Genomic DNA, 24066 nt, shown 5'->3' with positions numbered 1-24066 from the left:
CAAATGAACTAATATCCGGACACATCGAAAATGCTTGTCCCAATTCCTAAACTTTTTCGTCCCAATATCTGGACACGTTTATCATGTAAATAAAATGAAATGATTTCTAACGATTTTGTATATATAGTAACTATAATTTATTTATGAACTCACAGATGTGGAATAATAAGGAATTATTACGCAATAATCTTGACGGATAATGTGTCGCTTTTTACATGCGGTTGTCAACCGCAATTCGCGCATTTCCTTTAAAGACTGTTTTTAACATACACATAAAATTATGAACGTAGTTCGCATAGTTGGATTAGAATAATTACTTTTGTTATACGCATTGTTAAAAGCATCCGCCGTACACCGTTACGTGTCTCATCTGTTACTCTCATTCTCCCGTGTCTCTAATGCCTTTATGACAAAGTGGCATTCGTGCCAAAACGGCATGTCAGGAATCGTCGGAGTCAGTCGTGTCACGCGATAGAACAAGATATTCCGACGGTAATGTTCTCGCCCTTTACCGCATGCCCGACCCTTCACTCGTGACTTCAACACGCGAGGATTTCGAATTTTTTTGCCGCTTGAAGCGACTAGTCGTGAAATTTCCAGTCAATCACATTGTCTGAGGCAATTGAACATCAATTACGAGACAGTCGATTTATGAGAATCAATTTTAGTGTTGAAAGATACTTTGCATACACACAATGGTGACTACAATACTTTTCTTCGTATATTTCGTATGCCTTTAAATGCATAATAAATGAATATAATAGTAAATTTAATGAATATAGATAATTAATATTAATATAATTATGACTATATACAGGGTTGTCCTCGTAACGGTCGCCACGATTTTTAAGGCGCTTACAATAATCTGACATAAAAAAGTCATAAACAGAAATTTATCAGTTTCTAACCGGCAACAAATTGCAATAATAAAAATTGACCAAACATTTTTTTTCCATAAAAAAGCAAGGTCATCTTTATTTTTTTAAATGGAACCCTCCTTTTTTATTGTATATTCTTGTAGTTTATCTTGAGAGCTTTCCAAAACACTATGATAAAGTATTTTTTTATTAAGTATTTTTGAGTTATTTTATATTTTAATCTGACATATTTTGGTATAAAAAATAAAATATCTCGTAAAATATTTAGTTTTCGATAATCTTACCTTAATACTTTTATGTTCAGAATAATGAGACAAATCAATTAGTGTAAAGAAAAAAACAAATAATTGTTTAAAAAAGTACATTGTAAATAATTACATACTTTTCCTTAAAAACAATTTTTTTTTTATACTAATTGATTTGTCCCATTATTCTGAACATAAAAGTATTACGGTAAGATTATCGAGAACTAAATATTTTACGAGATATTTTATTTTTTATATCAAAATATGTCAGATTAAAATATAAAATAACTCAAAAAGTACTTTATGAAAAAATACTTTATTATAGTGTTTTGGAAAGCTCTCGACATAAACTACAAGAATATGCAATAAAAAAAGAGGGTTCCCATTTAAAAAACGGAAGTTAATCTTCAAATGATCTTGAAAATGACCTTTAATGTCAAATCCAAGGTCACTATTAGATAGCCCCCTTTGTTCCCTACAACTTTTATCCGAGTCGTTTTCCTTCAAACGTTGATTCTGAAAAGGTATGAGGGTGGAACTTTTAAAATGGGACACCCTGTATATACAGGGTGGCCCCGAACGTTCCAACCAGACTTTGAGATCTTATAGGAAATTTAATAAACAAAAAACATGGGTCAAAAAATGCTTTCTTAAGAAGTTATCGCTGAAAAACCTCTGAAATCGTGATTATTTTACACATTTTTCCAAATATCATGGAAAATGTGCGTCTTTTAACAAAAAGTACCGAAACAAAAGTTGTAGAAAATTAAATTATCTTTCAAATGAGATCAAAATACTCGATGTATTGGAGGGGACATTTTGAGAACAGTTAGTTTTTTCACGTCTTTATTCATTTTCTATTACGTGCTATTTTAGTTTAAAAAAATTTATTTTATTTTTATAAAAGAAAAAGATCTTTTTTTTTATTTTTATAGTTTTTTCAAGAAATTTATTGTTTAATTTTTTTTTTTATTTCATTTTCTTTTCATCTTTTGCTCTTCCTTTGCATCAGAGGTTTTTGTATTTATAGATATTAAACTAATGTTGATAATACTATTAAATAACATTATTTATAAAAATACTTACGGAATTCATCTTACGAGTAATTAAATAGTCCGATTTAGTTATTGGTACTTTCTAATCATGTGTCATCGAAGCGAGTTGTATTGGTAACTAAACACTAGAGTCCTAGATTATCAGAGAGGCGCCAACTTGTTCCACTTTCTGATTGGTCGATTAAAATAGCCGCCATGTTAAAATATAAACGTCACACGTACAGCCTGATAGCTGTCAATCAAATGTGGTTGTGTTAATATTAAAAGTTTAAATAAGTGCATATTATAATTTCTTGTTACCACGGTAAGTAGAAATGTCTTATATATGTTATATATGAAGAAATTAAGCTGCACATATTTAAAACATATATGTATAATGTATATATATATATATATATAAAAGCACTACTGACGTTTGTGTCTTAAGATGGCGGCGGTGGGCATGGTGGGGGTAGAGTTGGCGCCTCTCTGATAATCTAGGATTCTACTAAACACACGATCAGTTACTGAATAATTCATTTGAGATTAATAATAATAAATTTTCATGTAAATGTCCGGATATAGGGACATGTCCGGCAATCGGTACTTTTATCTTACAAGATAAATTCTCGAGAGATTCTCTTTTGATATCCATGCATAATCATAGAAAAAAAAAATTCTCTAAACAAATTTCTGCAGCGAGATGATGCTGTTTTATATTCTGTATAAAATATATAATAATCATTTGTTTTTTCGTTTGATAAATGCTAATATTTTCTAATATTTTCTCCTTTTTTCTGAGCGAGCTAGTTCAAAATATGATACCACTATAATGTACATAATGCGCTATTAAAGATGAAATAAAATAATAGGAAATACGGAGAAAGAAATAATAATAATGTTTAAAATAGATCAATTATATCTCTTTTGTCTTCTGGTAAACGTATGTTTTCAAAAAAAGTAGCATATGCACTCTCAAGCAATAAACAATGTATTTTATTTGATACAAACTATAGTACAAAATTTATACAGAACAACGTACGGTTTTATCATTTCTCATATGACAGCAAGTGCTCATATCGAGCGAACGCACACACTTAAGCAAGACTTAAAAGAGACAAGGATTGGGGGGCGGTCGAAGGAACAGGACAGGGATAATCACTAAAACTGAGCACATCGATTTGTGACAATACAAACTTACTTGACACGAGCAAATCCATCGGTTGTTGAAGCGATTCGGTGTAGAAAAAAGATTGCTCGCGCACAAACACGCTGAGAGAGCAGAAAGCGCATCGTTTTAATACTCGCGCCGAAGACGACAACACGCTTCATAACACTTGAGACGATTAGTATATCGTCGGATATTCATCTGGATTCCATATGACGGTCATTGAAATCTTGTGCATTCAGCTAATAAAATGGAAAAACAAAAAAGAAATATATATAAAGAATTCGAATATACTCTAAATTTGACGATTTCGCTGGATCATTCAAAACTCTAAAATTTTATTTTCGCTTAATCGCAAATTTCGCTTAAAAATAGGACGCGGTTGTCTTCGGCGAGGTATCACAGAGAAAAAAAAAAAAAAAAAAAAAAGAAAAACAGATCATCCTTTTTTTCTATATCGCATCTGATTGTACTTAACTTGTGTAAGTAGAATAATATTTAATCTCTAGGTGCGACCCAACAGACCTATTCGGAAAACTACATGTTTCACATCTTTCGCCCGTATCTACAATCTGAACGATCAACGAGCCTAATTTGGTTGAAACGCGTGATATTTGTAATAAAATATATTTTTATATTACGATAAAATCGCGACACGCGATCGCGAAGCGTCTCTTAGCAGCGGTCGCATTCGTCAGAGTACATCAGAGTATAAAATTGGTCTTCAATGCGCGGCAAATCGGGTTTCCTTCGTTTTCGTCATCTAACTAAATTTCGCGCGACGCGGTAGAAATGTATGTGATTTACAAAATTAACGACGAGTCGATGATATGTGTTTAAAAAAATATTGTGACGCTTACACACAGATATAATCGCTCCAAGTTGATCGATGGAAAAGTATATGTAGTGCATGCATGCACCCATGTAAATCAACCCATGTATATCTTTCCTTGCCATTTCATTGTACTTTTTCCGATTTATGAGAGTTAATAGCGACATTTCCTGATGTGCTATCGTTGCTGCATCGTCAGCCGTTGAAAAGCATTACACGATCAAACGATCTCGAAATCAATCGAGATAAAGATAATTTATAATAGTAGAAGAATACAAAGAGCAAGAATTAATAACAATTAATGAATGAGAAGAGGTACCTAATTCGCGAGGACAATGGTCGTTTCAACCTAAGACTCTCTAATTGGATCACAAATAGCGGAGAGATCAAAATCCGTATACACGCATATAGATCGTAAGTTAAATGTGAGACGGCAGGTCAATGAAAATCTAATAAGATCTGATCTTTTATTAAAATCGTAATCTTCGTCTTGCAACATATATCACACATTTCGGGAGATAAAGTAATAGTACGTAATCCTTTAAATTATTATTTTACACTTTAAGAGAAATCTTTCTAATCCACTTATTACAACATTGCTATCCCTTCGATTGACTAAATTTCACATAGTTCCACGATCATGTAAAATATGGCCGTTGACAAAAGATCAGGAGGAATCATTTCCGGGGTTTCGGAAATGATTAGAAACTCGTGAATTTTGGTACCCCCTTTTTTCAATCACACTCGTACTTTCGAAAACAGTCGTTCAACAAAAAACACACTTCGCTACATCGTGTGTTCTCGCACACAATGTGCATTACACACACTCTCTCTCTCTCTCTCTAAATCACATTATCACCTATAAATTACTAATAGTGTGGCTTAATATTACATTATCTCGAGGTCTCGTCGTATATAACTTTTATTCCGTTACGACAAAATCGCTTCGCAGATCAGAGATTTATCTCACGAAGTAACTTTAAATTCGTAAAAAAAAAAGAGAGAAAAAAGATCAAGAAAGCGAAGCAGAAGAAAGGTCAGCGTGCGCCTGAGGCTCAGACCTTACATTCACAGCCTGACTGAGCACTCGGCTCTTTTTCTCTTCTTTTGCGGACTAAAACCCTCTCCGCCTTTCGCGTTATGTCATCTGCACGATACACTTTTCATTCTTAACGCACGTTTGATTCCGAGCCCACTAACTTACGACGAAGTGATATAGGAATAATAATTATTTCTTTTCTTCCTTAATTTAACGTTGACCTCCTTCTCGACGCGCAGCCTCGTGATTGTTGCATTTCCAGCTTAAAATAATTGAACTAATGTCAAGCCAAGTTATACATATATATATATATACGTTGACGAGAAGGAACATAAAGCGCCTGTCGTTGTTTCGTAGTAAAAGATCCGATAACGCTTACGTGAAATTATCGTCTTATAAATAATAAGTTACATTACCGAAATGACAAGATCGTTCTTCTCGATAAATGGAACGACGGTTGTAGACAAGCAATCGCAGCGATGATGAAAGACAGAGAGAAAACAAAGATCTACTCTTAGAACAATTGGCGTGACTATCTTAGCTCCGAAACTTCCCAATCTTCATCGCCAATAAAAAGAGATCACACACGATTTTATCGTCACGATAACATACCCACATAGATATCCTCATCCGGATTATCCGCTGCACTCGTATTACGTCTAAGAATTTGACGTACGCCAAATAAAGCGTCGCTAAATCATTTTTACATGGTGTTGTAAACAGGACTGCTATGCCTAGGCCTGACCTGTAGCCTAGCGAGGGGATGAGTTCTACCATGCTGCTGTTGCTTCTTGCTAGCTGCCTTCGCCACTACGCTGGCCACGACCATGCTGGGTGACGGCACCGCTGGCGGTCTACCGGGTGCTTCTGGCACCTCGCTAAACAGAGGCGCCGAGTGATTATTAATCATGATTGGCGCCGATCTCCTTGAGAACTCGGGGGCGATTTTCGATTTTGCCGGCGGATGCACCTCCATAGTATCCCAATCTTTGTCTTTGTGCGCGCGCAACTGCACGTCCGACGAGCTCTTCTTGGACTCTGGCCTCGCGACCTCGTACTTTCCCACTAGTACTCGAACGGAGAGATCTTCCGACGTGTTATCCTGCGACGATAACGGTGGCGTCGTTTCGCTTCTTCTTCCCGGCTTGCTGTCTTTGGTTTCGCCAACGCTAGACGACGACTGGATTTTAGACTCGTTGTGCGGAATCACCGGCGACGAGGGCAAGCTTCTGATCTTCACGTCCCTTTTGGACCGAGCGGGCAGTGACACGTTTTCGCTCTCACATGTGTTGTTCTCGGGGCTCCTTTCCAACTTAGTCGACTTTGCCTCAAATTCCTTTTTCAAATTTTTCACTATACCAGACGTGCTACGTGGACACTCTGCTTCCGGCGAGTCGTCCACAGAGAGGCAGCGCTTACTGAACATGGACTTGTTGCAGAGATTTTCCAAGACCATTTTATGATGTTTCACGGAGGGGCATTGAGGAGTATTAACGACACACGGACTGGACGTCTCGCTTTCCGACCTGCAGGACCTCAGGGATAGCGGCAGGTCGGATTCGGAAGACAAAGAGGACGGCGCTGGGGCGCTCGTGGATAGTCTTCCGATCTGACGTATGGGCGTAAGGGAAATGTCGATGCCTACCGGACTAGGCGAGTCTCTATTCGTTTCTATTTTAAGATTGTGTTCTTGACTGGGTGACGAATCTCTTCTTCGTGTCGGTGACGGCGACGGCATGTGATGCAACAGCATCGGATTGTACGTTTCGACCGCCACCGCGTCCACTTCAGCGGCCAGCCTGTCGCTCTTATCATCCGCGGACGTCGAGTTCTGCGTGCATACGCGTTTCACCCCGCCCACAGTCGTGCCTTCTTCCAGTTTTTGCTTAGTACGCTTTACCGTGCCCGGATGCCAGGGTATCTCTTCCTTGTCGTACGGAAATAGACCGCTGGAGCCGAGTAAATCGGATGGCCGCATATCGTAAGAACCCCAGGAACTGTTCCTCGACGGTAAGGTAGCCCACGAACTATGCACTGAGTTGTTGTCGAGAACCACCGCACTATCGTAACTACTCCAGGAACTTTGTCTGCTCGGAGATTCCCTTGTGACGGGAAGCTCACCCCGTCTCTCCTCGCGATCGAACACTCGGTCTAGTTGGGCGCTAAATGGATCACCGTCCTTCTTCGTTTTCTTTTCCAAGCTATCGGGATACGTCAACGTCGTTGCATCCGTTGCCGCACTCGCGATACATTCACTCTCCACACTCACACCTCCGACAGTTTGATTGTCATTACACGAATCAGCACATGTTGCATCCGCAGACACAGTCCAGACTAGACATTCACTATTATCGTTGACCTCGGTGGACTCCTGGCTCATCTCTTCTTTCCTCTCCTTCTGTTCTTCACCGGGATCCCAAACTTCCTCTCTAGAAGGCCTTCTGTTCGCAACGGAAGCCGCAGTCTCCTGCGATTCCTGCGATTGCTCGCAATGCGAGTGGCCATTTTCGATCGGTTTCGCGATATCCTCCGAATGTTGAGGCAGAGATCTCGCGTCCGAATCGGATCCCGGTGATGACGGTTTACTGCTGGCCGCTTCAAATTGATTGGTTAAATTGAGTACCAAACCCTTCCTCTTCTGTCCCTGAGTTTCCAACTTATTAATTCTATTCTTTACGCTAGGTGGTGTGCCAGGGGTGGGGGTGGGGTCTAGGTGCATTATCTTGTTCTGCGACACGCTGTAAGATTGCCCGTTGTCGCAGGGCATTAGAACATTGCGAGCCTCCTGTTCTATTGCCGGTTTTTGATTCGAGCCACGAAGCAGATCCTCCCGTGTGACTTCCGCATTTCCTGTCTTGTCGATACTTTCCAACGACTGCGATAAAGGAACTGCAACATTACATGATAAGCGAAAATGTTTGTTTCGAAATGTTTGTTTATAAATAAAATACATCTTTAACTAACTGCATTTTACTTCGATTATAAATTACTTGTCGCAATTTCTTGTTATTCGATATATTAGAACATTTTTATTAAAATTCGCTTAAAAAATAAAAAATACAAGTTTTATAATATTTATACTTTGTTCATCAATTGTCGATAGATCGACGATATCATGTTCGACGATAACAAGCTCAATAATTAAACAGATCACTACATTTATGATAAGATAATCAATTACAACGTCGTTAAATATCTGTTTAAGGAAACGTAATTCATTAAAGATATATATCAGAATAAAAACTCTGCTTACCGGAAGGTAACATATTCTCAGCGACTTTGACATTCGGTGACCAACTCTTTGGTCTTTGACTGCTTTTCTTCAACTCTGAACCCGAAATCTCCCGCATATTGTTCTCTATATTATCCGATTTCTCCTCCTTTTTTGACTGATTCTTCGCGGACGTAGGAGATTTCAGATTCGTATCGGACTTGGACCTCTGAAGTTTCTCTTTGTTCTTCATCGCATCCAAAATACCTTGGTACGTTTCCAATTGCAGGAGGAAGCTGTTGTTAGGTTTGATGCAATTGCGCTTCTCCTTGACGTGTTTCCACGCCTGGGAGAAATCCCAGTTGTATGCCTTCATCGCGTAAGCTATCACTACGGAGGCAGACCGGGACACTCCCATCTTGCAGTGCACCAACACCTTAGACCCTTCCATCTTTGCCTTGGTGATGTACTTGAATGTGTTATCCCAGTGCTTCAGCAAGTCCGTCTTCTCATCATCGTACACACGTACATTCAGATAAGTGAACATGCCCGGGAAGAAGTTATCAATTTCCCGAGTAACATTCAAGATGTGCCTTACACTGAAATTAAAAAATACTAATTAGTATTAAATTAATAGCTTAGTACACTAGGATCAGATGACGCATCTTGGTTGTAGAGAGATATAATTTTTGATTATAATATAAAAAATTCACGGAATTCTCTAGGTATTGGAGATATCAAATAACGAGTATTTTTTATGTACATATTGCATATGATGAACATATTATATCTTTATATACATATAAAGGTTCTTTCAAGAAAATATTAATAATAAATCTATATATGTATAATACTTGAAAGTGGAACGCAGTCCAAATTAATAAATTCTATTTATATGGAAAATTGATTGTTGACTGAATTATAAATAAAATATCAGAAATATATCACGTCACACAAGATTAGAATGGCTATAAAATTTGCATGTGATACGAAAATATGCAAGAAATATCTCGCAATCCGATCGAACGCACCCATTTTTCTGAAGTTCCTCTAAATTGCTGGCGTTCCACTCGCTTCCGAGATAAACGTGATCAAATATCTCAGTTGGCGCGTCCATTTGCCCCAGTATAGTGAGCATCTCTTGATCGATAAACGGCTTGAATTCTCCGAGGTCCATGTCAAGATCCTCTTCGAGACGGCCCCTAATGTACTTGGAGGTAACTTCATCGAGATCCACGGACATCATAATCTCTTTCAGCGTCGATCGAATCACGCGCTCGGTCTCCTCTCTCTCTCTGGGCCTATGTTAAAATAAACATTCTTATTGATATTTTACGGCAGATTAATCATATAAACGAAATATGTCAGATTGTTAGATGTACAATAAATGATTGTCTATCGATAAATAACAATTAATTTATTTCTATGTTAATACATAGTAACATAAATCTTTTTTCCTAAATATGGGCATTATTATATATTTTTGGTCACTTTACAATTATTTCATAATTCTATATAGATAGCTACACGAAACATTTACGGCATTATTTACGGTACAAAATGGGCTCGTAAACGTAAATAAAGAAATCGCGAATTAGCATATATTAGTTCCCCGTGTGCGTATTCAGGGTATCTACTTAAATCTTGTAAAACATTACCCTGAAAATCCCCTGATCTTCCAGGTATTTTTGTTCAAAATTCCAGGTAAAAAAATTGTTAAACACTTTTTGATGCAATTTCCTAAAATGAGTTCTTTTATTGTAAGCGTTTTCTAATGCTTTTTATTCATACAAAAGAAAAACACAAAACCATTTAAGTTTCAAGTGCTAGATTCACAAATGTACTAAAAATAAAACTGAATAGCTTTCGTTAAGATAAAATTTTTTAACTTGCATAACATTTTAATTTTTTATCACTAAAAATTAAAATAAAAAATATATATTACATATTTAATATTTTGTTGACATTGAATATATAAACAAAGATAGATATATATATTTATAATATATTTTAAACACATAATTCACAATATGGCTTATTGGGCGGACTGTCTATTGCTTACAGTATAAGAGCAAAATTATCAAAAAATTTTTTAAAAAATTCCCTGGAGCCCAACGAAATTCCATGAGAATTCCCTGATTTTTCCAGGTATAAAAGTTTCCTGAGAATTCCAGGTTTTCCATGTTCTTCCAGGGGATAGACACCCTGGTATTCTAAGGTTTCATAATACTGGAATCCAATAGTCGGAATGACCTAATGTCTCGAAATGTTAGCTCGAGAAAGGGTGGACAGACGTAGAAACTGGAAATAATTGAAGGACGGCTATAAAGTTACGCTCCACTTATAATGCACGCGACCCGGAGCGGCGCATAGACAGCCAAAGGGGACGCATCAACAAACCACCAAATCTGGCATGGCACCAAGTTAAATTCACGAGCCAGTGATGGCCAGCTGTTTCTCGACAGGGGGAGAGTCGTCTTATATATGTATATATATTCTTCGTGAATCGATATCGTCCGACCGCAAACGTATCGAGGACGCCAGCTAAATCGAACGTCCGCGAAATTGCCCGACGAGAAGGCAACACGCGACTTCTTACAAGAAATGCAGGATTTCCGCGTGCGATCTATTATCTCTGGCTGTTGGCCAGAGCGGGAGTTTTGTCTGCGAACCGTGATAAGAGTTTGATCGACTCACTTGGTGCGTACGCTATCCGGTGACGGCGGTCTCTTGGACTCCAGATTGTCCATGGCATGCCATTCGTTGAGGCACGACCGATCGCTCTCGATCCGTTGCTCATAGTAACTGACCCAGTCATGAGACAGTCCACTTAGAAAATAGTTTTGTTCGCGTGCCTTACTGGACACCTTGTGCAACGTCTGCAAGGCCGACCTGAAAAAACAACAACAAAAAACAAGAATATTAGAAGAATTCTTGTGAAGAAAATTAAAATCAAGAAACTTTGGCTTCGGTACTCGCGGAGGGCTTGTTTTGTTTATTCGTTTCATCATTCGACCTCGTTTTGCCCTAGTGTATTACGTTTTTTGTTAGATTAGCCAAATTACCGCTGCTGCAGTTTCACAATCGCCTCGTGACATTTCGCAAGCGTGAAGAAGTAAATCTATCAACGGGGTCTTCGGAAATCGACGGAAGGTTATGATCATCTGCGAGAACAAAGAAAGCACGTATACTTTCTAAACGCTGACGATTTATACAAGGAATATCTTTGTGTTCCGGATTTCGTTGGACAGCGAGAGTCAATCTTGCACATCGCGAGATATGTACCCCCTCGGAAAATTACCGTAAGTAGTAACTTTCCCGTTCGCCCCCTTTCTACTCCGAGACTAAGCGGTGATTCTCACGACGTAATGCTGTGTAAGGCAGCGAATAAAAAAATATTAGCCAATTGCTTGAGAATAGGGACGCAACGACGTCTCGCTTTAAATCTCTTAAAGGTGCGAGATGCAATCTATTGCGACACAGAAAGAATTGAATAAACATTAAAATGTAATGTAATTTTTAATATAATCATTATTTTTGGAAAGTGACGTATGAATAAAACTTGGGAAATTTTATGTCAAAACGAATATACTGTGCACGTGATTATATCAAGCTGCATTGCAGATTTGAGTTACGACATTTGCTAAATGATCTGTTCATATGTAGAGACTCATATATATACATGATGTCATCGATATAGTTCGCTAAGCAGTGCGTTGAAACGCTCAACGCTTCTAATAAAACAGATAATAAAACAAATCTTACAATGCTATCACAGTGATACGTATGTAAAATAATATGAGACCTAAATAAGATGAAAGTAAGTTTCACGATTCGCTCTGCTTATTTCTGTTTTTCTCTAACAAATTGTATTTAAAATACGAAAAAAAGTAATCAATAAGTTGCACAATTATAGCAGTTCAACGCACACAGATAGATATAATTTCAGATATTTTTCTCAACTCGTATGCTCTTAAAAGTAGATATGTACTTTGCTTCGTTTCTATCTTTTAAACTTGGCCGCGTTCGCTAACTGGTTTTTGCTTCAGATTGATATACATGTAAACCAGTTCAATCATTTCCTCCAGATGAGGAAAAAAGATTTCCTGATAAACATTATCTCCATCTTGTTTGTCTGCTACTTATCACATACTTATTACTAGTATAAATTATATTAATAAATTAAAAAATGCGGTATATAATTATAAGTTTCATTTGCCCCCCATTTATATATCATTAAGATTTTTATTAAACTTTTTCTGACCTCTAATGTTTTATGTATACTTTTACAAATTTAGTAAATCAAAATTTATTAAAATGGTTTCTCGTATAACTTTTTATAAAAATTATACGATAGCTCTATATACAGGGTGAGTTTTTTAACTTGAAACTGTAAAATATCTCGGAAAGTAAGCTTTATCGAAACACCTTGAGAAGGTCACTCTTGGTCAAATCCATATTTTTATCATGTGGCCCCCTCCGAACCCTACAACTTTTGTTTGAAACATTTTTTTCGATAAAGCTTACTTTCCGAGATATTTTACAGTTTCAAGTTAAAAAACTCACCCTGTATACTAAAAAAATATGAACAAAATTTTCCATCTGTGATGTCGACCATTATATATTTTATTTATGCACACCTAAAATGCTGTTGAAATTAAAAGTTTTATATTAAAAATTAAAACAGATTAAAAAAATTGTGCAAATTAGAAATTTGCATATTGTGTGTGTGCTTCCTCATAAAAGAATTTTATTTCGCTCACAAAGCTTACTTAAGCTCCTTAAAGCAAACGAGTTTTTCAATTTTGGCTTCCTCATAGAGGAAGCAAATTCAATACCAATTATCCTCTAATGATACTCTATAAAAATATTTAACTCGATATCTTAAAATTTGCAAAAGTTAAGATGTGTAGACATTTCTCAAAAAATACAAAATTTTATGAAAAATGAAGTCTTTCACCGTTCCTCACTAAATTAAATATCAAACATCCTTTAATAATACTCTATTCATGTAAAAAAATTTAACCCGATATCTCATATTTTCCGAAAATTACAGCGTGTACAGACATTTCTCAAAAAATTCAAAATTTTACAAAAAAATGAACCCTTTCATCGATACTCATCAAATTCAGTACCAACCATCCTTTAATAATACTCTATCCACGTAAAAAAATTTAACTTGACATCTCAAAATTTGCGAAAGTTACGTGTACAGACATTTCCCCAAAAATTAAAAATTTTATAAAAAATGAACCTTTTCATAGAAAACTGGAAAAAAAATTTTGTCACGAAAACAAAGCTTCCTATGAGGAAGCAAAATTAAAACGATTTTTAAAAAATGCTGTTGAAATTAAAAGTTTTAAATTAAAAATTAAAACAGATTAAAAAATGAAAACGATTTAAAAAAAGTAAAACAGAAAAAATAATTTTAGTTTTCGAACAAATAATTTCTCCTATTTCGCATTGGATAAATTTGACATTTGCAAAATTTTACTATTAATTTCTTTATATGTATAGTGTAATATATAATGAAACAAAAACTAAAACTTGATTAAGATACAATCTTGCCTCACTTATTATCGTTATTTGCGAATGCAGAAAAACTGATGATTTTTCATTTGCCCTTGACTGATTATTTCTCATTCATCCCGCAAGAATCTCTTCAAGATCAAGGTCGCGTACGGAACACAGTTTTTTTCCTTTTTCCATCTTATTACAACGCGAGAAACCACCTGACAAATGTTTCTGACGACATTCTGCGACCGTCCCGAGAAACGAAGAAATCTCGAACGTCGTTATCGTCGGCGCTCGACCATAACAGCGCCGTCACATAAGAAGAAAGCGTGATCAAAGATATCCCCCTTCGTCGAACAAGTCAATAATGTTCTTGGCAGAATCATCGAAACGTAAATCTTACGGAACACCGATTATCCTTATTTCACGCAGTTGGAAGTCTTATCGTTAGTGATCCTCGCGACATTTTCGATCCATTCCCATAATTGCTATGTCCTTTTATTATCTTCGAGAAACAAACCGTGATAACAAACTTAATCAAATGTTGGACACGATAATTAAAATTATAACAATTTGTAAAGGTACAATATTCGAAAGTCACAAATTTAAATAACGGCAACTTAATTTTTTGATCTTAAACTCAACTTTTTGATTCAGCTCCGCTCAAACTTCATACATAGGCCAGTTTCTTGATCATATTTATATCAATCAGACATAAATCTTTATTTGGAAATAAATGATAATTTTGAAATTAAAAATAATTATAACATAGAATATAAACGGATATTTAAAAAAATTTATAACTATTATAAGAACATGTACATTCTTCTAAAATGTACTTCGATTAAAACTGAAGATGCTGATCTTTTATTACATTTCATTCCTGATGCTTCAAGAGAACACGGAGATGACGGAGCAAGAGGATATATCGATTAGAGTTTAATAAAACTTCAGTTCAGAAACATACTTGCACGCTATCACGAGAATTTACGCTTCTAGCGGTTTTCGCGTGCAAAAGAAGGTAAGTTGAAGACCGCCGTAGAAACTATAAAGCCATAAAGTTCCAAGGATTCCAACGTCCAGGAAGTCTGCCGGTTTCTAGTGGGTTTCACGGGTTACTATCGGGAAAGCTGGTCATAGGCTTGCTGCTAGAAAACCGCTAAGAACGTACAATGGGCGCTGACTCTCAATAACAACGACGGGATTCATCATCGAGACATCGTACGCACGGTAACTGCCATTCCCTGTTTGACGCGAACGCTACTGCATTTCCTACATACTTTATTTAATACATACAGTGATTCATGAAATTGAAATCAAATGTGATGAAAATTTCAAAAAATTATTTAAAAGTTTATTATTTTACAAATATATTATTTGTATTCTTCTCTCAAATAAAATACAATAATTATAAAAACTTGTGTATATGTGTATGTATTTTATCTCTTCTCTTCCTTCTCGTTATTATAGCAAAAAATTTTTATGAAATTTTTAAAAACGTTTGGTCAGTTTCAAGCAATTTATGCTCGTTGAGAAAATAGAAGTCTGACAGGAATCTAAAGAAAACGAAGAAATTTAATCAACTATTTTTTGCAAAAAGTTTCCCTTTTTTTTTTTAACTTTCTATGATCTTGACTTAATAACGGACTTCATAAATTAGCGAAGTTGACAAAAAAGATAATAAATTGCTAACAAAATAGGATTCATTTAAAAATGAATTCTGAAATGGCTGATTCTCTTCAGTTTTGTAGTAAAACCTGCTATGAGAAAAAATAATAGAAGAATAAGATAATAAATGCTTTATTGCTAAAATCAGATAATTGACTTACAATATGAATCATGGCAGAACTAAAAAGAACTTGGAAAACTTTTCGATATAAACTAATATTGAGAATCAACGAATTATATACATCTCATATCTAATAATATTAAGATTATAATAATACTCTCTATAATAATTTATATGGAGAGTATTATAACGCCTAAAATGTAATACTTTTTAAAGATTTCAGGCAAGATATCGATTTAAAATATTAGATTTTTCATATAAGTTTTGATATAATCCAATATACGAAAAGAGAGATATTTCAAAATATTGATTATTCAATTTTTCGAAATAAGTGATTTTGATTTCTATTCTTTTCCATAAAAGAAACAGACAAAAACTTAATATTATTTATATATAGGTTTAACTATTTTTTCGCGGAAATAAACTTTTACTCAATGAACGCGTTAAAATAGAATATAAAATTGCAAATGAAGAATAACGGCATACATTGAGCTACAATGATGACGCTAAATATGTTGGAAATACCAGTCATGCAAGAAGAAGTAGTCAAGAAATAAAGAAGACACGTAAGAAGAAAATTAAAATGAGTAAGCTATGCAAAGTATTTATATTTTACAAATACGAAGATTCTTCTTTTACAGCACATAGATAATCGACATAGTCACTCGAAGGTAAACTTCTTTTTATAATAGACATCTGTCTGATTTCCATGCGTCATAAACCAAAACCGACATTGCCTTGTTTTGCCTAACCAAAAAAAAAAAAAAAAAAAAAAAAAAAAAAATGGAAGGCATATATATGGTATCCCACATTCGCATACTCTCTGTCAATATTAAATTTTCATTTAAAAAGAATCAACATACATTTTCCTTTATTAAAGATCTTATATAAAATATATTATATATTTTAATTATAATATTATAGATTTTTTTAATATATTACTTTTATAATACTTTATTTTCGATATTAAGCAGAGTAACATTAAACAGGCCTTAAATAAAAATTTAGTTGAAATAATTTGCTTGTAATAAAGAAAATAATAAAACAGATTAAGATAATTATATTTGCATGTTAAAAATGCAGTTCTTTAAACTTCTTTGATTTCTAATAACTCATAAGTTATAGCTAAAGTTTATTGACATGCTTGGGCATCTAAACATATTATATTCTTGGACTTTGTAGGTTAAATAAGTTCAAACATAGTTTAAATGCGATCTAGTGCGCGATATTTGCGGATGTTCTGTTTTCCATTTTCGTGAAACGATCAATAAACCGATCAGTCGATTGTAACCGCACACCGAAATTTAGGTCGATGTAACACGAGAATTTGGTATTTTTGTCACAAATCTCGCGTTACCACATACTTCGTCTAAGCTTTGATCCACGATTTATTCGCGGATTGAATGATGAAACGTGCATTGCATATCTCATTTTCTCTACTCCACCGCATTATTAAGAGACTTCTGGGGAAGAGGGACTTGGCCTTTTGATGCCTTGACCTTCCTTAGATAGCCGTGTGAGTAATAAATTTCGTTTCTAAGTTCTTGCAATATTTCAAGCGAAGGAGGCAACCGTCAGTCTTGCAATTTCTTTAACCTTTAAAGGGCAGATCAATTTCGTTAAGGGTCGGCAATACCTATGTCAGGCACCTTGAATTACGGCTTCAGAGATGAGAGAATTCACACAAATAATTCTTGCCATTTATATATTCGCACGTATGTACATACTTATTCGTTCCGAATTAAAGTAGTCTTATTAAATAATATTAATTTATATAAACATAAATTAAAATAGCAAATGTGCAAAAAGAATACAAAATACAATTTAAAAAAATAATATTTTGAATTAAAACATTAATATTATATCTTATGAAATAATCTGGAATTGAAGTTAAAAATACAATAATTATTAATAGTTTAATAATCTCTCGTTTTCGAGTGTGTCCCGCTAGATGAAATAAAAAAATCTTATTCAATTCTTTTTTCAAAGTTTTTGCTCATGTTCAACCTTAATTGTAAAATTTGATCACATAAATCCTCTTGTGATATTCTCCTTTTTTACTTTATAATTCAAAATTTTAAGATAAAAAACATTAATATAATTTTTTATTTTTAATCTTCAAAATGTGATTTAAAAATATGCAAAAAGAGTTAAGAGACATTAGAGTTCTAAATATTGCTCCAGTCACTCACGTCATTTCTGCAATTTCACTGACTCGCTGAAAGATTTAAAGTAACTCTTTGGCGACGAATGTTTGGAGAAAATGCGTGCCACTTTCTCAAGCATAGTAAATATCATGCAAGAAATTGTTTTTGTTCCGCGCCGACTCGGCAACGATTAGATAAGACCACTTCCGTTTTCTTGACGGTGCGTAGGAAACCGAGAGAGTGTTATTACGCATAGGAAAGATGTGTGTACGCGTGTGCCTTTACGCGTCAATTAAAGTCTAGAAAAATTTTACGCAACGAGCGATGATCATCGACGGGAGCTGTCAGGATACTATAATTAAACTTTTATGTAATGGCCACCTTTGAATCTCCGAGCAAGAGAGCCAATAAGAGTAGCGGGTTAACGCACCGAAAATATATGGCCTGAATCTTTTCAAGGATAACACTCTGTACTATAAATATATACATAGAATTTTCTTATGCGTCTTACATAGGCGATATTTTTCTAATTAAACAATACTTTTTATATTTTATTTTTAAATCGTAATAAATAATAAACATATTTTAAATTAAGGAGTCGCGTACTAAAAAGATTTAAATTGTCAGAAGAACTGAAGATTCTCTCATTACCATCGTTAAAACATGACGTTCCCAATCGGAGTCAAATAGTGTCTTAAAGCTGTCTTGATGAGAATTTGATAAATCCGCATTTATCACTTCAAAACATCGAGAAATAAAATTAATAATAACGGAAGAGTATATCCGTGATGCAACTCATATTCCACAATAATGCCCTCTCTTTATCATTTTGTGGATATTTAAGTTGCATTTTTACTAAGAAATTCAAGATTAATGTTTCCCACGGTCGTTAAAACAGCCGAGAATTGGTACCCGGTCTAAGATGCGAGAGCTTTTACATGATCACCCGGCGAGAAGAACAGCGGGAGACAGACTGAGCCTCTAGGCATGACATGATCGTTAATTGTAATGAGTCGCGTCATCGGTGGAACATAAATGGAACGGCTGGTGAAACGTCTATTACGGGCCGATCGCGCGCGAATAGTCCCGAATCCCACTTGATGTCATCGCCAATACGCTGATATTCGATTAATCGATCTTGATCGGAACACACTATGACCTACTAAAAGAAACCAGTTACTTAAAAATGTGACTAGAAAGAGGACGGGATTTAAGGAACGTAAAACAGATTTTATTAAGATTATTTTTTCTAATAATCCTCTTTTCTAATAATAAAGTTATATTGCTATTATTTGAATGTAAAAGAATAAGTGTATGTTTGTGTGTCAAGTGAAGCCGATAAAGAGGAAGGGGAAAACATTTAATCTCTGAATGTTTGAGATGCACGCTCATCTCGTTACGCCACAGGCCAAAAAAGACCATTCATACGTCTTGTCCGCAGCTTGTCATCGCGCAAATCATAGAGTAGATAACATAGCCAATTATACAGGATGAATATTAATTGCATACAAAAGACGCGTATGTATGCTTCATGTGATCTACAGCTGTAGGTGTGTGTGACGTAAAATGTTTTGTGCAAATACTTGCGTAGTATAATGCGGCTTTAAAATGCGCGGAGAACTAGTGTGATACGATAAAAAATAAAAAATACACCTATATTTTAATCATTACTACCCAACGATGCATTTATTGATTGTAAATGTGTAAATATATCAATAGAGAAAAAAATATTTTACGCTTGTCCAAAATCGTGTTATTTATACTCCATTGTCTAATTTTCGTAAGAATATTTTCGCTTGTTTATGAGTAAAATATGATTTGTACAAATTTATATATTATGCACAATTATAAATTATTCCATGCGTATATCTGCGTACTCGCTTGCTAATATAACTATCTCCCGTTTATGGCTATTTTATGAACGCGCGCAAATTGAGAGTTATTTCACCTGCTGAGAGAATACTAATTAATTAACCGATGCTCATTATTTCACTCTCACTCTCAAACTTGTTCCATATCCACCTGTTATATACATCCAGTAAGTATATAAAAGAAAATACTTGTTAATACATATTGTACAGATGTCATTTTCATATTAGTATGTAAAATATCTCTCCCTTAATACATTATAATAAAAAATCAAAATATAAAATCATCTAAAAAATAAATATAGTTTACGATTTAAAAAATTATCGTGGTTTTAAAAAATTTGAATTTATATAAATTTATTTAAAAAATACATATTTCGCAATTTAAAATATAAACTTTTGTAAGGTATTACATTACAATTTTATTTTATATATATCATTTCTCATTGCAAATTTAAAATAATCTTTGACAGTACAATTTAATCTTATATTATTGTATAATATACTCGTTTCATTGTTACAATATTTTATTAAATTATTATATTATTACATTGTTATAATTCAATCAAATTTTGTAACAGAAAAACGAGCAAAATTATGCAAATCAACGTTGAGTTATTTGATTTTACGCATCTTGTGCATGGAAGAGAATCTTATTAAGGATGCATTCACTGCAACTTGCAATGCATATTAAACAATTATTCGGAAAATATATAACTACGATATGCATAGATTATAATTTTACAGAATTGAACTCACGTCTTATAAGTTAGCGGAACAAAATGAGCAGAATCAATTCTAATTAATATTTTTATTTGTATTTCGAGAGCAACAAATTAGCAACAAATTCTTATATTATTGTTATGTACAATTTTGTTGCTATATATATATTGTTCCGCTAACTTAATCTTCCTTTAGCGGAACATCATTTTTTTTTTAAACTTACAGAGCAACAAATTTTTTTCTTTGGCAACTTTTTAGCAACAAATGAGCAACAAATAAAAATATTCATTAGAATTGATTCTGCTCATTCTGTTCCGCTAACTTATAAGACGTATTGAACTCTTTCCGCAAAAGTGTTAGATATGTTAGAATCCAAAATCTTGCGATGATCAAAATACGATTATTGTGTGCTATTGTATTATCATTTTGTACGTTAAAATGATTTCCTAAGAATTGTCGCTTGGATACGTGCCAAGGCAATCCGAGGAATGCAAAATCAAGAAAAAGAGAAAGCTCAAAGATAAATTGTCCATGAGTGAACAAAGAATTGCATGCATAATACGTACTTCCCTAACTGAGCCCGAAATAATCGAGTGAAAACGTCGTACATTTTTCGGTAAATATTCTCATTCAAAAATGCCCTCAATTAAAATTGCACGATGAGAGGTCACGCAGTTTTATAATAGTATAGCAAAATTAAAATCGTATATCGATCTGTCAAAATTGCTTCCCGATTAAATCAATTGCTCGAAAAAATGAATTAAGTCAAGCGATTTGAACCTTTTAAGAAATACAATCTTTCTAACATTGCTTTCTTTTCCTTTTAGTTGAATTTTAAAATTGAGTTGTTTTCATATAAAACTCGGTACATGATATATATGTATGTTTTGTACAAATAAAAATTTCTAAAACAATTATTCGCAAAAATTTACTTTTACATTAATAGACATTTCAGCCAAATAATTTTTTATTTCACTTCTGTGTTCATCACAACGATAAGTTCCATAAATTTTTCATAGTTTCCATAAGTGTGAATTTTTTCCGGCATTTCTTCCATGTTCCTCTGACCAATTTTAAAAATTTTTTATATTTTTTTCTTACATTTACAACAATCCTATTTCTAAAAAATCAATATACAATCAATAAAAACGGATAACGAACAAATCCGAATTAACTTACTTAGCAAGACTCCCAAGCATTAAGAAAGATTTGATTTTGAATGAGAATCATCCTCTTAAAATTCCTAATAATCCACAGAAATAGATACAACAAAGAACGTTATATAAAAAGTACGGGATATCAGCGTATTCTCAGTCACACCGACCTTGACGAGTTATTCTTGTCAAGGTCACAGAATTGCCTCTACGAAGCTCAGACAGACGCGTCTCGTTTCCTTTGTACAAAATACATAGCACCCTACACTAAGCCCCCCATCGAGGGTCCTCAAGGCCGCGTAGTCACCCCGATTTGGAACAAAATTCGTCCGCAAAAACGCGTTGTCTGGCCGACTGTCCATCAAGAAATACCTCTCATTATTCCGGAATTTGTCTTGTCATCAGAGTAAAGAAAGATTTTTTAAATCTTAACAGGTACAATGTTTGAAGCCATTTTCACATATCGTTTATTTGAATATGTTAAATATGTTTGATTAATATTGTTTATAAATTAAGATATTAGATTAATATACGCATCGCAATTATCATAAAACTGAACGAATTTCCTTCCCCGAATATCTAATATATTCGTAAAAAAACATGCATATATTCATAAAGAAAATAAGTACAGAAATTAAATATAAATAATTACTGTGTGAACCTGACTCAAAATGCGTTACATTGCATTGCAAAATGATATAATATGCAAGGAGACCCATCGGCAATTTTTTCCACAAATTCTTAATAAGTCTTTTGTTCGCATAAACAGTATAAAATCGCAATAAAAAAGAAAATTCAACTGATTCGCAAATAATGCAATGATATTCGAGAATGAAACAATGCAGGGAACCAGTCTGCTTATCGCAAAACGCAGATGCAACTCACCGCAGAAACGGCCGAGATGCACCTGCTGCTTCTTTCTACGTATTCGATCAGTTCTCAAAGGCACCATAAATTATTTAAAACCGTTGCGAGCAGGATACAAAGAATTTTCCTACGAATATTTCTCTTTACAAACGAAATACAGATTGTTACATGTGGCACATAATACCTTATTTTTTTGAAGGATGATTTCATTCTTCGAATAAATCAGCCAATTAAAATTTCTCTTGCTTTGTGAATATTTCCATAAATATTAATATATCAATTTAAATAAAGTATTTTTAAAATCTACATTTCCATCAATTTCTATAAAAAAAGAGAGTCAATATTAACGTCAGAAATATAAAAGCTCACCCTATTCATAAAGATATGCAAATTTTGTGTGAAATAAAAATGAAAAATTTAATTAAGACGTCGCAAACTATTATAATGATCTTATAATTGCATCATTATTTTGCCTATCGAAAAGTTGTACTGTGTGTGTCCATTCAAAATCTTCTTTCTACTTTCAAATGGAAATTGATATCGGTTATTAAAAATATGAGACTATCAATCGAGATAAAAATATAGCATAATAAATATAACATTTAATTTATCATGCTAATAATCATTAAACAAAGGAGCATTTAATATTATAGCTCCTACTGCTTCCATCATTTCCAATTATATTACATAAGGATATTAAATAATTAAAGTTATTGAAAAACATATTTTCTGACTTTGGAAAAAATAATAAAATAATATTAACAGGTTTTAGATAAATTACGCAAGCAACATCATTTCAAACAATAAATACAGTAAGAGCTGATTCGGTTGCCGATATCCTTTACACTGAATTATATAACAATATCCAGAAAGTGCAAGAAATTGCCGGCTCATTCCTGATCAAGCTTTTAATTATTCCTAAATTTAGCAAATGTTCCTTAAATCCTATTGGAAAATGTTAAAAAAAGAAATTCTTACATTATTCAAATCACGCGAAGATGGATCGCGTATTGTAAACGCATATCTGATTTAATATCGCGATAATAATTAATTCCTTTTTGAAATTTTACTGTAGCCTAGAGTCTAGAGGATAAAAAGTATACTAAGCAGAAGATGATTTATCACGTTTGCCTATATATTAAACTCATTTAGTACAAGGAGAATTCACTTGCCAAATCGTATCTGACATTGCTGATTAATGATGTTCCAAATCGCATATCGCGCATTGATAACAAGAGATAACGGAGCACTTATCAACCGGAACATCATTGATCGGACCCATCGATTTAAAAAAAAAAAAAAAAGTAGAATCACGTATTTTAATTATATATAAATCCAACAATAAACAAAAAAAAGATGTTGCATATTTGCTAGTAAATTTTATCAATTTAATCGATTTGATGACAAAACTCTCTTTCTCTTCCTCTCGCATATGAAATTTATTTAAAAAAGTTAAAATATTTGTTGTCTTTTATGTACCTTTAATCATTAAACTGTTATTTACATTTTTGAAACAATTTTTTAAGATCCAGTCGTTTTCAATAATATACAATTCAAAAATTACGAAATCACAACATCTTTTCGTTGAAAAAACAAG

General features: G+C 33.9%; 1 protein-coding gene across 5 annotated transcripts in view; it reads right to left on the bottom strand.

The window, feature by feature from the left end:
- Positions 1-3125: 3125 nt before the first annotated feature.
- Positions 3126-24066, bottom strand: part of LOC115236899 (protein phosphatase Slingshot) — a 167458-nt gene continuing 146517 nt past the window's right edge. For all 5 annotated transcript variants that reach the window (XM_029809638.1, XM_029809658.1, XM_029809631.1 and 2 more), the window contains 4 exons: positions 11105-11299; positions 9439-9708; positions 8450-9006; positions 3126-8085 (listed from right to left, as the gene is read on the bottom strand). In XM_029809638.1, coding sequence (XP_029665498.1) covers positions 5900-8085; positions 8450-9006; positions 9439-9708; positions 11105-11299 — 3208 coding nt within the window. In that variant the 3' untranslated portion in view covers positions 3126-5899. The remainder of the gene's footprint in view (positions 8086-8449; positions 9007-9438; positions 9709-11104; positions 11300-24066) is intronic.

The sequence above is a fragment of the Formica exsecta genome, unplaced genomic scaffold (genome assembly GCF_003651465.1).
Source record: "Formica exsecta isolate Colony F162 unplaced genomic scaffold, ASM365146v1 scaffold113, whole genome shotgun sequence".
Lineage (NCBI taxonomy): Eukaryota > Metazoa > Arthropoda > Insecta > Hymenoptera > Formicidae > Formica > Formica exsecta.
Note: the sequence above shows the minus strand (reverse complement) of the source record. Positions and strands in the feature narration are given on the sequence as shown.